A 16,193-nucleotide genomic window follows, 5' to 3' on the forward strand; every position below is an offset into this window, starting at 1 on the left:
TAAATCAGCATTCATTTAATTCTAAATAGAGTTCATTGCCTGCAATTTTAATGAAGATGTAATGATGGTCATTTCAGAGTATATAACAGAAGGTATTTCTAATAATATTTTTAATGTTAAAAACAACAACAACAACAACAACAGCAGTTTTTCTTAGACTGAGTTGAATTATTACTCTGCTAACCATTTAATTGAATGATTATTATAGAACTGATCACACTTAAGACGTTACAGTTAGGGTCACATTACATGAATAAGACACTGTGGCTAAACATTCTGAGCTGAATGTTTATTTATTTATTTATGGTGTTAAAACATATGAACTTTGTTTGCTCTCTTCCTCAGGTCAATGAAAGTTTTCCTTGTAGGAAAATGGAAAATGGAACATATTTTTACTTGATGTTGTTTGAAAATCTTGGGTGCGTAAAATATGCTTTCTTCACTTTGGGGTTTATTTTTTACTGTGCTGTCATATGCTTTAATATTCTTATTATTCTTGTAATAATTCTGGATAAGAAATTGCACAAGCCCATGTACATTTTGATGTCATGCTTGTCCATCAATTCTGTATATGGTACAGCTGGCTTTTTTCCAAGGTTATTGACAGACCTGCTCTATGATACACATATAATCTCCCTTGAAGCATGTCTCATACAGAGTTTTGTCATTTACTCATATGCAGCTTTTGAGTTTACAATATTGATGCTAATGGCATTTGATAGGTTTGTTGCAATCAGTAAACCTTTGCATTACAACAACATAATTACCAAACGGTTTCTAACTTTTCTAATAGTTATAGCATGGCTTTATCCAACTACGTTAGTTGGTATTAGTGCTCTTTTAACTGCAAGGCTGACAATCTGTGGTAACAAATTGCTAAAGGTGTACTGCCACAACTATGAAATTGTCAAACTCTCATGTGTGAACAATACTATTAATAATATTTATGGTCTGATTGTAACTATCACAACAATTTTTATCCCTTTGAGTTTTATACTGTATACCTATGTCAGAATTATTATAATTTGTCAAAGAAGCACACGAGAGTTCAGGAGCAAAGCATATAAAACTTGTATTCCACACATGGTGATCCTTTTGAATTTCTCAGTTGCTATTTTTTGTGAGCTCACTTTGACTCGATTTATGAATGGAGAACTTCCTATAGCGCTGAGTCTTGTCATTTCACTCGAATTTATTGTTATACCACCCTTTGTAAACCCTATTGTTTATGGTCTAAACTTTCCTGATATCCGCAAAAAAATTATGCATCGTATAAAAGCCTCCAAATAGTATGCTTTGTTTCTGTTGTAATACTGTAACACAGAAAACCAAATTTGAAGACATTTAAAGATAGTTGTTCAATCAAGCTGTCTAGTTGCAACCTTCTAGTTGTGAGTGACTAATAAATGTGTTTACACCTTTCTGAATTCTATACAGATTTCCTTTAAATGACCTCCTCAGTAAATACATGCACTGTAAAAAATGTCACTGCTATTTAATTAAAAAAATTATGGTAACAATATTACACATAATATTTTTGAGTAGTTAAGGCTTGATTTCTTTCATGGAATCTACCTGAATAAATCATTTAAAATCCCCTTAATTATTTAGTCTTTGATACAATTAATTTAATATAGTATTAGTGAAATATGCTTTTATACTCGCAAATTGTGTGAATTAGAGTAAATGGAAATAGTCTGTATATATTTGACTTTTAGTTATGTTGCATTATTAAAGACTGTATATGCTACTAGCACAGCACATAACCAAACGTGTCACTGCATTAGCATTTAACAAAGTTTTTGCTTAAAGAACATAGCAACGCTTCAGACTATCAATGCATGCAGTTATTCACAGCTTTACTATAAGCCCTACTCTTCTGCACAATGGTAAAGATCAAAACTTCAACATAATAGAAACTCTTTCAAATGTCAAACATAACTGAACTTTAAACATTAACAGATGTTTCCCCTTACTCAAAAACACATCAAATAACACTTAATTTCAATATTTCCTCTCCATTACCAGCCGTGTGCAAAGCATGCTGGGAACTAACAATGGTGTCTCTAAATAAAACTGCATATTGAGCTAATTCTCTTAAAATAAATTGGTAGCCCTTTTTCCTTAATTTGATCAGCTTAATCGGTTCCTAAATTCCAGGTTTCCTTAAAAAATCTCTTGGTTTTATTAGTGAAATGTTCTGAATATTTTCTTTACAACACTGAACCACAATTTTCTTAATAAACTATACACAATATTTTTAATTATCAACTTAATTTTTTTAATGAAAATGACAAGACCCATGATTCATTTTTTTCAGTGTGTTTGTGAAAAATTGTATAAGGGTTTTAGAAACACAATCAGAGAGTGACTTTCTTAATTGACTGAATAAAGGGGCCATCCATATCATATGAGCTCAGATTAATAATTGTATTTATAGAATATAAGCTTCCATGAAATCTTTTAAAAATGATAGACTATTAGTGCAGTAATTCTTTATAATTGTGTTGTTTAAAAATAATAAGAATAAAATAATTGTCTTTTTTAAACTGGTGTAAAATTGTTTACATTTTGTTTTTCTGCATGCAAGGCATTACATTGTCAGGCTGAACCTGGCTTTTCTTTGTAAATAACGATTTAGGAATCAGTTTTTAGAGGTTCAAACCCTCACGGTAATCCTCAGATCACCCTGGTCATGCACTGAAATAGGTCTATTCTGAGGTCCATAATAGACGCTAGATCAGGGCAGGGCCGGCTCTAACCCTTTGGTTGCCCTAGGCGATATTGAGTTTTGCGCCCCCGCCCCCCCTTTAAAAAATTATAAGTATTTATTAAACTAAACATGCTCTTATAGTTACTTAAAAACTTAAACAATAAATTGTTCATACAAATGCTACAAAGAACGTTCAAGGATATTTATATCATAGTTGCATTGTACAACTATATTTTATCTGACCATAAATAACTTTTAGTAGATAAATTACAACTACTACCACCACTAGGCCTACTATTATTACAATCTATTGGGCTGCTACAAGGTAAAGGGGGTTAAGGGGGTATTTCCCCGTAAGAAAATTTTGTGCATTTTAATGTTAAATTCATCAATCTGGTGCACTTTGAGAGTTCAAAACTAAAAGCTCCAACCCATATTCAGTGTGCAAATTGAACAAAGAAAAATTCAAACCTCTTTTAATTACAGTGTCTGTCTACATTACACTAACGTTACTACATAATAATAGATATAATATTAATCCCCGTTTTCGTCCCTGTGCACCAGAGGGTTTAGACCGCTTCATTTTCGATCAGCGCGCGCAGCAGCCGAGCACTTGCCTAACGTAACCATAGAACGTAACGTAACGCAACTAACCCCCGCCCCCCCCCTTTAGGAAAAGATCGACAATAATCATCCATTCAATCTAATAATCAGGTTATGACAAGTTATTAAACGTATGGCTGAGGGGCGCCTTAGGATGATCATGTTTAATAAATATGTTTTTGTTTCGCTTGTCATTGTAATTCTATGATTAATGGGAAGTAGGCCAAGGGCGACACTAGAGGGCGCCCGCGCCCCCAACACATTTGTCGCCCTAGGCAACCGCCTAGTTCGCCTATAGCAATCGCCGGCCCTGGATCAGGGCATAGGCGAGGGGACTGCACCTCCCTTGAGGTAAGCGAGTCTCGATCTCAGCACTGTCATAGTCATATTCCCGCAATGGGAACATGAGCTATTCACAAAAGCTGCCTCAGCATGCTGAATGCCCAAACACGAGAGGCAACTATTGTCAGGGCCGTCGCTAGTGGGGTGAAAGGTGGTGACAATTATAGGGGCCCCCGCTGCCCAGGGGGCCCCACAAAATCCAGCAGTTATACTATTTAGGCCCCTGTAGTATGAATAATTCTAATATTTATATTAGTTGTATGCCTGAGATTTAAATGAAAACCACAAAAACGTGCAATTTGGGTAAATATTTTTCCAAATATCTGCTTCTCTTACCTCCATAAAAATGGTTTAGTCCGACCTAAAGTATTTATTAATTATTTAGTCAGAGTCAGTGACAAACATCAGATGGACCCAATAAAATTGTAAGTCCCACCCCAGCTCGTGAACAGAACCAATCAGAGTTGAGGCGGCAGCCTGAAGTTAAAGGAGCACTTCACCCATTTCAACATTCATCTTTATTGAAAGTGGGTCATATATGTAGTCGAAATGTAAAAGAAATTTTTAATTTGGTGCCCTCTTGACCGAGAAAAGACAGAAAATAACTTTCAGGGCGCATTTGTGTGTAAGACCACAACTCCCAGAATGCACCACGTTGCACAGCTCCGCAAGCCACTCCCACTAATCCAGAACAGCGCAAAGTCGCAAACATCAGAGAAATCACTCTTCCGTCTACTCTACAGGGCTAACGTTAGCTGCCACCAGAGTTAGAAATTCATTTCACACAAAATGTATAGTTAGTTGGCTGTGGCGAGCAGGACGAGGGACGTGAGAGCGGCGCGAGGCCGGTGGCGTGAGTGATAATGAACGACACCTGTGAGACGCACTGGTCTCTCTCGCGTCTCTCACCAAGGAGCGGACGCATAAAACGAGGAGCGACGACAGGGCAGATCGAGTGAGGAACAGGCCTGATTTTATGGTGTGTTTTGTTTCTGTTGTGTGTGGCCAGCATTGAGGGGCTGCTGGCTTATACTTTTGTTTTGTATTTGTTTATTTTACTATTAAAATGTTTAAATGTTCGCCGATTCCCGTCTCATTCTTCCCACAACAACGAACCCCGTTACATTGGCAAACTCATTAGCGAATTAGCAGCTACTCCTCGTTTGTATTTCTTTCTATATGGTGAATTATTGCATGATACCTGGATGTTCCAGTGAGAACATATGCGGTGCGACACTAGGATGGTTCACATCACAACACAAACGTCCGTGTGCACAAAACTCCATGTCCGTGTCTGCCTCTGACATTTCTTCTAGAAGGAATTGGCATTTTAGAGATTCTTTGCAGCAGACAGACTCTAGCTCGGTGTCCATAGGCGCACAGTTACAGCACGAGCACCACCAATTCGCTACAGCGCGAGCAAGCCCGGGCTTCTCGTCTGCGCCGGGCTGGTCTCCTGCGGCGGCCGCTGCCGCAGCCGACGCCGCCGCCGCCGCCTCTTGTTCCTCCATCAGCCTCAGCTGCTCTTCGCTATATTGTGGCTCGTATAAATAGCCACGAACATCAGTTTCGAGCAAAAGATTTTCAAAATCCTCGTCTTCCATATGTGTGTCGTAAATTCAGGCATTATGGTAAATCTAACTCCTTGAGCGCTTGTTAGCTTAGCTTGCTGTCTTCCAAGCAAGATGGCGGATTAATAGTTTAGTTTCTTCAGGTTTAGTCCCACCCACTGATCTGTAATAGGCCGGTGGGGTGAGTGGGTCCCACGCCCTTGAATAATAATGAGCTAAAGGCTGTAGTTTTCTTAATATGCAATGAAATTTATCTTCCGTCCTATCGTGACGCAAAATGACGATATTTACGTCACGATAGGACGGAAGTAAAACACTTAAATCCTTTTTTCTCCTATCTCAGAAAAAAAACAAGCAAAATTCCACCATCATTATAATATATGACTGGGTTTCTAACAATACAAACCTTAATGCAAATGGGTGAAGTGACCCTTTAACGATGAACTTGGTGGAAGAGCAGGAGACTGACTGACTGAAAAATGTCGGGGAAAAGAAAACATAAATCAGGGAACCAGAAATGCCAGGAAAAGGCGGAGAGGGAGGCAAGGAGAGTGGTTGTATCCCAGTCGATCAAGACGTTCTTAAAGACCGGTTATATATTGTTATTTCGCTGGGAATTAGAAAACTTTACGTGGTCTAAATTCCTGTCTTTTTACACTATTGTAAATAGAGTTTTAAAAAAATTACACGAGTCACGACGCATTGCATTATGCATCTGACCTGCCGGCTGATGATATTTAAAACATCGAGAAAACACGAATACAACACACTGCACTTGGATGAATAAATGTATTCGCTTTATTTAATAATATTACCAGTTCCATATTATCTTTATTAAAAAATAAGACAATGAATGGTTTTATTTTTTTAATTAGACTGCATTCTTGTCAATTTCTAAATGTTTACTTTTTGATTTATGAATTATAACAGATTGATGGGGAAAAAAAATATTACTTTTTAAAAATTGGTTTTATTATTATTTAACAATTTCTTGCTTTTTGTTAGTTTTTATTAGGTGTAATTTTTATATAAACATTTAACTTTTAAAATAAAGGTTTTACAACAACATCACCATCTTCTGTTATGTGGGCCTCCATGTTCATCTATTGTACAGTATATGATATTGGTGGAGGGTGGTGGGTGGTGGGGGGCCACATCAATATTTTTTCAGGGGACCCCGAATCCTCTAGCTACGGCCCTGACTATTGTGGCCGTCTGCTGGCGCCAGGGAACGACCGCATCCAGAAACGCACAAGCAGAATGACATCCTGAAAAGGATGCATGGTCACGCTTGTGTTGCTCTTTTAATGAAAAATAAAAAAACAGAAAATAAAAAAATCTTCAGTGCTGAAGCACCCAGGGATAGCCGCAGTGTAATCGGGGTACACACTCAAAGGAGGATCGCCCACCGAGACCGACACACACACACACACACACACACACACAAGCAATGCTGTGAAACCAGCAGTTGTGAGCTGTAAATGCTCGCGGCCACCGCTTATCGCGCCGTCACACCAGCACTGGAACACAGAGTTTTTCTTCCTGTCTTCAGTAATGCTCAAATAGTAGTAGTCAAACTCAGAGTCAAAACGAAAGCTCGGCTCCGAAGTGAAAGACAATGTGTGCGTGCGCCCGCTTCCTGTTTATACCTGCGCTGAGGGGCGCGTGGTTTCACGCACGCCAACGTTCATTGGCTCGTTCTGTAGATACTCGAAGTTGATAGAAGTGATCCCAATTACGTCATCAAGTCGACGTTACGTCGAACGTGAGCGACTGAAAGGGAACTCATAATTCCGAGTCTGAGGATGTGAACACTGTAAACCCGAATAAGTTGGCAAAAAAGTTAAGAAACTTTTTAAGTTAAGAAAATTAAACTTTATGTAAGCAGAACTTATGCATTTTAATTGTTCTTAACTTAAAATGTTTGAGTACACTAAATCATACATTTAACTTAAAACATTCATGTAATCTCAATATAATCACTTGTATTAGTGTATACTCAGCTAGCTTTAATAAGCTAGTTTGCTAACACACTAAATTGTTAACAATAGAATATTAAACAGTAGCACTTGATGTATGAGTGCACCAATATAGAGGTTTTATTTGCTCTCAAATCAAGCTCATGCACCACTCGTCACCATGATGGTAACTATCCTAAAACCAACATTAACAGAAATTCTTCTAAATATAGCATAACAAAACATTAATCACTACTAAATCTCCCACTTAACATTAATCTTGCACAAAAAAACATTATATTACACTTATTTTAGCATTTACTCTCTCTTTCGAGTGCCATCGGCAAAGCATGCTGGGAAATAGACATCCCAGCCGTTTCAGTTAAACTTAAGTTTGTCTAAATTAAAAGAAATAATTTCACACAACTCAAAACAATGAAACAGTTCAGTTTACTTAAAATATATCAGTTCTGTGAACTTGAAAGAAAAACAAAAGTGCTAAATACTCATAAAAGTTAATTTGACTAAACTAATTAGTTTATTTTAAGTTTGTCCTACTCAAACCAATCAAGTATTTTGAGCGTTAGGGTTTACAGTGAACAGTTGCAAGTAGAACATTACAGGTTGCCATCTCTTAATTACAGTAATTATGACATCGTGTGAAATTATAATCATAACTCATAAGCTCATTGTTTTGGTTCAGGAGGAACTGTTTGCGGTGCTCTGTGCCTCTACAACTCTGTATAGCCTCAGCACTGATGACGTGTGATGTCTGCAGGGTGCGTTGAGTTATGGAAATACATAGGAAATACATACGGTACACCCAATGTACTTTCATAAGAGGTATTTTCATAAGAATAATGTATATTAATAATGAGCATAATGAGCATAGCGCACTAACATCATCGAAACATTAGCTATCCTGAAAATGTTTTTCACAATTTAAAACAATCTATTGTTTTATGTGAATGATTAGGCAGAATGATTTTCAGATCAATTTGAAGCAAAAACTCTAGGCGACAACATCCACTAGTCAAAAGTCTTGTGGACAGATATTTAGTATGTTATTTGTGGCCTTATATTAGAAACTTTATTTTTTAGTTTTTTCAATAACCACGCATAAACAATATTCTCTCAAAAATACAAACATGTACATACATGTTGATAACATATTATGGTAGCCCTGTGTGTGCTATATAGAGTGTAATTTCACCTGTGCCATTAATATGTTTATAAGCAACTGAAAAAAGCACAAATGTCAGAGCATGCCAAAACATCTCAAGGACCCCGAAAACACCTCAGACCCCAGAGGGTTAAACAGTGATGAACGTCAAAGTGCGGTTTGACATTTATGCCGAGTTCACACTGCACGATTTTCAAACTCGTCAGATCACTGTTCTTTTCACACTGCATGACTATCTGGGGTAGCATTCAGTCTCTGCTGTTTGCATATCGCACAATGAATCGGCGACAGGGGGTTTCACATTGTATGACTTTAGGAAGAATCACTGACAACTCTGTCTGGTCCGCAAACTACATTTCACATCCAAACACACGCGAGAAGTGATAAGGAAGATCTTGCGTGTGTGAGACTGGAGTTCTTTTTTTGCGATCCAAATTGTCTGTGTGACAAAAAAAAAAAAGATTATGGAGGAGACGCGGAGAGCAATGATTGTGTGTTCTGCAAAGAAAGTTGGAGGTAAATAAATAATCTGTTAATGTGCTGCTGTTGTGGCTGGTTAAGCAAATGTTTGTACTTTGTTTCTGTTTGATATAATTGTAAATATATCTATTAAAATACTGATATTCTGGTCTATAACTCATCCCCGAACTTCCCGCAGGGGGGCATGGACGTGGCTTCTGACATCACACTTGGATGTGGGCCGGGTGTCCACCGCAGACTGCAGCAAGGCACTTCTCCTCCAGCTGGAATGGAAGTTTTGATTGGTTTTGGACTCTAAACAGACAGACCAGTCTGAAAATACGGCATCTCAAATGGCCTGTCTGTTATTGCACCCCTGTAGTTTGAAAAGTGCCTGTCAATGCCAGCTAGCCCTGTTGCTCGGTCGTCCCTTTTGTCGTTTTGAGTATGAGTATGTAGTGTCAAATTCAGGGATGCAAACACATGTATGGTCAAATAAGCGAGAGGTAATAGAAGCCCTCACCCCGCGGCAAATATCCAGATATTTACATTGCCACCAACCCCTGCCATCCCCGGCCCACCCCTATAGGCACATAGGCTGCAGTCAAATTAAATTCAGATAAAGTTTTGACAAAAAAGGTTTTATACAAAGATAAACCTCACATATTTCAGCCTTTAAATCATTTTTATAAAAAGAATGAGTCAAAAAAGATAAATTACTGACATTTACAATGCACATTTGCTTATCTTTTAATATTAAAGGGGGGGTGAAACACTCAGTTTCAGTCAATCTCATGTTAATCTTGAGTACCTATAGAGTAATATTGCATCCATCATATCTCCAAAAAGTCATTAGTTTTATTATATTTATAAAAGAAAGATAGGCTGTACCGAGTCTTTCCGGAAAAAGCCGAGCGGGTGGAGGCGTGCCGTGTGGGCGGAGCTAAATAATCACGAGCGAGCGAAGTTTTAGAACATTTGTGTGTGTCTACCAAGGGGGTAATCCATCGACCGGAAGTTGAAGCCGGCAGGGTGCCGCCATGTTGTAGCAGAACTTCACTTGCGTTAGCATTTACATTGACTCCCATTCATTTTAGCGTCACTTTGACAGCGAATAACTTTACATCTGAGGCGTTTAAAGACTCCATTTGTCTATCATTTATTTCTAAAGAAACACGACAATGTATAAAGGGCTCCATTACCTTCTATGTTACATTATGGCCCCGTAGAAACACACTGTAAAAAATAAAATCGTAAAAAAACGGTCAATGACTGGCAGCTACGGCTGCCAAACAAAAACCGTAAAAATAAAGTAAAATATCCTAATTTAAATTGAGTGCAAAAAACTTTTCCAAACTTTGTCCTTTAATGTTTTACAGAAAAACACTGTTATTTTACAGTTATTTCCTAAATTAATATGATCAAACACCTTCACTGTGAAAAAAAGGTCAAATGACTGTCAGCAATGGCTGCCATACAAAAAAACATAAAATGAATGTAAAATATCCTAATTTAAATAATAAATACTATTGCAGAGTTCTTCAATAAGATTTTTAACAGAAACACAGTTATTTCACACACACATATATATATATATATATATATATATATATATATATATTTACTGAATTTTTACTAAAAAACATATTCACTGTAAAAAGTAAATATCTTGCTATAAACTACATGCATGATTTACTGTGATTATACGTCATCAGCAACTACACAGTTACTGTCGGTTAAATAAAGCAACACACAGCATTTCATCAGTGTTACTCTGCTCATCCTGGACTGAATCACAGGCTCTACTCTTCAACACAATGGTGACAGACACAAAACACACCATACAGAAACACTTTACATCCCAACAGAACATTAAACACTAACAGATCTGTCAAAATCTCAGCATCTTCACTTATTACAATCCTTCTTTCATACTAACATTCTTATTGAGAAATAACAGAGGTTTAGAAGTTGATATTTTATTGAAAATAATAAAGTTTGATGTCACCATGATAGAGGTCAGTGTTGGCTTTAGTTGGGCTCTTGACCCTTCAGTTATTAACATTAGCTTTTTTCTTAACTGTGCATGTCTTTGATGCATATTTGTTATTGTAGGAAATCGAGAGAAACTCAGATCAGAAGATGTTGGTCACTTAATAGTGATAATAGTGATAATATTCATCTGTTGTATTGATACCACCTGATTGATACCACCTGAGTTGTAAAATGTTAATTTTGAATGGCAGTTTTGCTATAGAATATCCTACAATACTGTTATATAAGATTTTATAAGTCATTAAGCAAACATTTTTTTGACAGGATCATACAGACTCACTCAGACATCAAGAATTAGAGTATGAATCTCAACAATGGTGACAATAAAAAATTCTGACCTATTATAAAGTCACAAAAAGGCTTTGTTGATTGTCACCATTGTAGAGATTCATATGTTGATTCTTGATGTCTCTATACTCCTAACAAAATAAACCAACTCAAAAAAAAATTATGTAGAATATATATATATAGATGGTTTTTTTTTAGATTGCAATAATACTGATCCCACAATATTTCAACAAATCATGTGAAAAAAGTATGATAATAATTGCCTTTGTATAACACTAAAGTCTATCTACATATAATGTATTCACAGCTAATAGAGATTTGACTGTCATATCAATGAATCAGATCATCATATGATGACTATAAAATCATCAATAAATGATCAACATCATCTTATATTTTCTCTTGCAAATATTGCCATAATAAATGTGCATCAAAACTAGGGGTGGGAAAAAAAATCGATATTGCAATATATTGTTGTGCTCTCTGTCGCAATAAATAATCGATACACTAACGCCCAATATCGATATTTTATTACAACACAAAATGATTAATTTACCCGTTGTCAGTGTCACTGTCACTACCCAATATCTACCATTCTGTTTGCGGGGGGCGCTGTTCGAGTAAATAGGGGTAAAGTGGCGCAAACAGCGGCCAGTGAAGAACACAAGTTAACTAACAACAACAGAGAGAAGCGAGAAGAATGGCGGAAAACAATAAAAAACTAATCAAAGACCCACCCGCTAGTTTCCACTCTAAAGTGTGGAGACACTTCGGGTTTTACGAGCAGAGAGAGCGCAACGGCCGCGCGCGCGCACTCTCACGTCTTCAAACAACACGAGCGCTGTCTTGTTCTCTCCCTCGCGCATATTAATCAAAATCAATTGACACGATAGTAAAAGGTCGGAAGACCGCAGTTTCACGTGGAGCATTTGGAGATTTTTAGAGATTAGAGACTCGCCTAAACTCAATGAACAACATCTCAACACTAAATTATAAAGGCCTGTCTCATATAGACGCCTGTCTCGAATAGCTTACAAGCCGGTGCAGTTCGACGATTTGGGAAAATAAAAACCCGGGAAGTTTTACGGTATATTAATTCTCAATATGTACACATGCATTGTTAATCTTTCTTTTCAGTCACATATATCGTGATATATCGTTGATGAAATTTCTTCCAATATATTGAATATCGTAGATATCGCGAATCGTGATATTATCATATCGTGGACAACATATCGCCACAGAATTGAATCGTGAGGTACCTGTATCATCCCACCCCTAATCAAAACACAGTTAAGGCAGCCAGAGAAAAAGTAATGTTGAAACTCAAGAGTCATGAGCCCTACTAAAGCAAACACTGATCTCAATCATGGTGACATCACATTTCTATTAAAGTTTTTTACACTTTATTTAAATTAGGATATTTTACTTTAATTATATGGTTTTTGTTTGGCAGCCATAGCTGCCAGTAATTTGACCCTTTTTTTACGATTTTTTTACAATGAAGGTATATGATCATAATAATGTAGGAAATACCTGTGAAATAACAGTGTTTTTTGTTTTATTTGAATTAGAAGATTTTACTTTAATTATATGGTTTTTGTTTGGCAGCCGTAGCTGCCAGTCATTTGACCCTTTTTTTACAATTTTTTTACAATGAAGGTATATGATCATAATAATGCAGGAAATACCTGTGAAATAACAGTGTTTTTTGTTTTATTTGAATTAGAAGATTTTACTTTAATTATATGGTTTTTGTTTGGCAGCCGTAGCTGCCAGTCATTTGACCCTTTTTTTACGATTTTTTAAAAATGAAGGTATATGATCATAATAATGCAGGAAATACCTGTGAAATAACAAGGTTTATTTGTTTTATTTGAATTACAAGATTTTACTTTCATTTTATGGTTTTTGTTTGGCAGCCGTAGCTGCCAGTCATTTGACCCTTGTTTTGCGATTTTTTTTTTACAATGAAGGTATATGATCATAATAATGCAGGAAATACCTGTGAAATAACAGTTTTTTTGTTTTATTTGAATTATAAGATTTTACTTTAATTTTATGGGTTTTGTTTGGCAGCCGTAGCTGCCAGTCATTTGACCCTTTTTTTACGATTTTTTTACAATGAAGGTATATGATCATAATAATGCAGGAAATACCTGTGAAATAACAGTGTTTTTTGTTTTATTTGAATTAGAAGATTTTACTTTAATTATATGGTTTTTGTTTGGCAGCCGTAGCTGCCAGTCATTTGACCCTTTTTTTACGATTTTTTAAAAATGAAGGTATATGATCATAATAATGCAGGAAATACCTGTGAAATAACAAGGTTTTTTTGTTTTATTTGAATTACAAGATTTTACTTTAATTTTATGGTTTTTGTTTGGCAGCCGTAGCTGCCAGTCATTTGACCCTCTTTTTACGATTTTTTTTTCACTGAAGGTATATGATTGTTATTTTACAGGTATATCCTGAATTATCACAGTGTTTTTCAGTTTATTTAATTTAGGATTTTTTACTTTAATGTTACAGTTTTTGGGGGGCTGCCAGTAATTTGACCGTTTTATCATTTAACTGTTTTGTTACTGTTTAATTACAGATTATATTTGTAATTTTACATACATTTTTATGTAATTTAAGAAAACAGAAAAAATACTGTATGAAAAATACAATCAATTTCCTGTATAAAAAATGTGAATTACTGCAATTTGTCATTAATGTCACAATACCTAAAATAACAGCTGAATTTTTATTTTACAGATATTATTTGTAATTTTACAGTGTTTTGAGTACAATTTAAAATGAAAGAAAATGATCGTCAAAAAATCACAGTTATTTTCTGTAAAATTAGGATTTTTTTTTACAGTGTAGCTGCCAGTCATTTTACCCTTTTTTTACGATTTTGTTTTCACTGAAGGTATATGATTGTTATTTTACAGGTATATCCTGAATTATCACAGTGTTTTTCAGTTTATTTAATTTAGTATTTTTTACTTTAATGTTACAGTTTTTTGGGGGCTGCCAGTCATTTGACCGTTTTATCATTTAACTGTTTTGTTACTGTTTAATTACAGATTATATTTGTAATTTTACATACATTTTTATATAATTTAAGAAAACAGAAAAAATACTGTATGAAAAATACAATCAATTTCCTGTATAAAAAATGTGAATTACTGCAATTTGTCATTAATGTCACAATACCTAAAATAACAGCTGAATTTTTATTTTACAGATATTATTTGTAATTTTACAGTGTTTTGAGTACAATTTAAAATGAAAGAAAATGATCGTCAAAAAATCACAGTTATTTTCTGTAAAATTAGGATTTTTTTTTTACAGTGTAGCTAAAAGCAGACTCTCCTTGCTTAGAGTATACCCTTGGTATTTCTAACTGATGTGATCCTAATGATCTGAGTGATCTGTTGGGTTTATATTCAGTGAGCATATCTGCAATATATTGAGGTCCTAGCCCATTAAAAGATTTATATACCAGTAATAATACTTTAAAGTCAATCCTAAATGTAACTGGGAGCCAGTGTAGAGACCTGAGGACAGGTGTGATATGTTCATATTTTCTGGTTCTGCTCAGAATCCTGGCAGCAGCGTTCTGTATGAGCTGCAACTGTCTTATGGTCTTTTTAGGAAGGCCAGTGAGAAGTCCATTACAATAATCCACCCTGCTGGTGATGAAAGCATGCACAAGTTTCTCTAAGTCTTGATTGGAAACAAAGCATCTAATTCTTGCAATATTTTTCAGATGATAGTATGCTGATTTAGTTATTGCTTTGACATGACTACTGAAACTAAGGTCTGACTCTAAAGACACACCAAGATTCCTGACTTGATTTTTAGTTGTTAGACCCCTAGAGTCAAGGTATGCATTTACCTTGAGAACTTCATCTTTGTTTCCAAACGCAATGACTTCAGTTTTGTCTTTGTTTAACTGAAGAAAGTTTTGGCACATCCAACTGTTTACTTCATCAATGCATTGGCACAGGGAGTCAATGGGGCTGTAGTCGTTAGGCGATAGGGCTAAGTAGAGCTGTGTGTCGTCTGAATAGCTGTGGTAAGAGATTCGGTTCTTTCTCATTATTTGGCTCATTGGGAGCATATATAGGTTGAACAGGAGTGGTGCAAGAATTGAGCCTTGAGGGACTCCGCATGTCATGGACGTCCACTCAGACTTATGGTCTCCTAAACTCACATAATAACCTCTCCCTTCTAAGTATGACCTGAACCATTTTAGGACTATCCCAGAAAGCCCCACCCAGTTTTCCAGCCTGTCAAGAAGTATGTTGTGATCGACAGTGTCAAATGCAGCACTGAGGTCGAGTAGTACCAGCACTGATAATTTCCCTGTATCAGTATTTAAGCGAATATCGTTTATTATCTTTATGAGAGCTGTCTCTGTGCTGTGATGTGATCGGAAACCAGATTGAAAATTGTCAAAGTATCCATTCGAGATTAAGAATTTGTTCAGCTGATTGAAGACAACTTTTTCAATGATCTTGCCTATAAAAGGAAGATTTGAGATCGGTCTATAGTTGCTTAATATAGTCTTATCCAGATTGCTCTTTTTCAGGAGGGGCTTGACAACGGCAGTTTTCAGGGAGTTTGGAAAACTACCAGAAAGAAGTGAGGCATTTACCACTTTTAGGAGATCTGCTTCTAAACTGTTTAACACACTTTTGAAGAAAGATGTGGGAAGTGCGTCAAGGGCGCAGGTTGATGTTTTAAGGTGCTGTACGGTTTCTTCCAAAATGTTGCCATCAATTTCTTCGAAAACAGACATAGTAACTACTTTCTCAGGTTGTGGTCTGATCTGTCTGACCCCAGTGCGGCTCAATGATGTGCTGATCACCTTTCTGATATTCTTAATTTTCTCAGAGAAGAAAGAAGCAAACTCACTGCACTTGCTGTCTGAGAGCATTTCACTGGGAATCTGGCTTGGGGGGTTTGTCAGTCTCTCTACAGTAGCAAAAAGAGTGCGTGTGTTGTTTAAGTTGCTGTTTATAATA

The 16,193-nt window shown here is 36.2% G+C and overlaps 1 protein-coding gene across 1 annotated transcript; it reads left to right on the plus strand.

The window, feature by feature from the left end:
- The first annotated feature begins 372 nt into the window (after positions 1 to 372).
- On the plus strand, positions 373 to 2,204 carry LOC130095993 (olfactory receptor 52K1-like). Its single transcript, XM_056262606.1, has 2 exons — positions 373 to 1,270; positions 2,161 to 2,204. Exons 1-2 carry the CDS (start codon positions 373 to 375, stop codon positions 2,202 to 2,204), a joined length of 942 nt encoding a protein of 313 aa, XP_056118581.1.
- Positions 2,205 to 16,193: the final 13,989 nt, after the last annotated feature.

The sequence above is a fragment of the Rhinichthys klamathensis genome, unplaced genomic scaffold (genome assembly GCF_029890125.1).
Source record: "Rhinichthys klamathensis goyatoka isolate OS25496 unplaced genomic scaffold, OSU_Roscu_1.1 h1tg000194l_1, whole genome shotgun sequence".
Taxonomy (NCBI): Eukaryota; Metazoa; Chordata; class Actinopteri; order Cypriniformes; family Leuciscidae; genus Rhinichthys; species Rhinichthys klamathensis.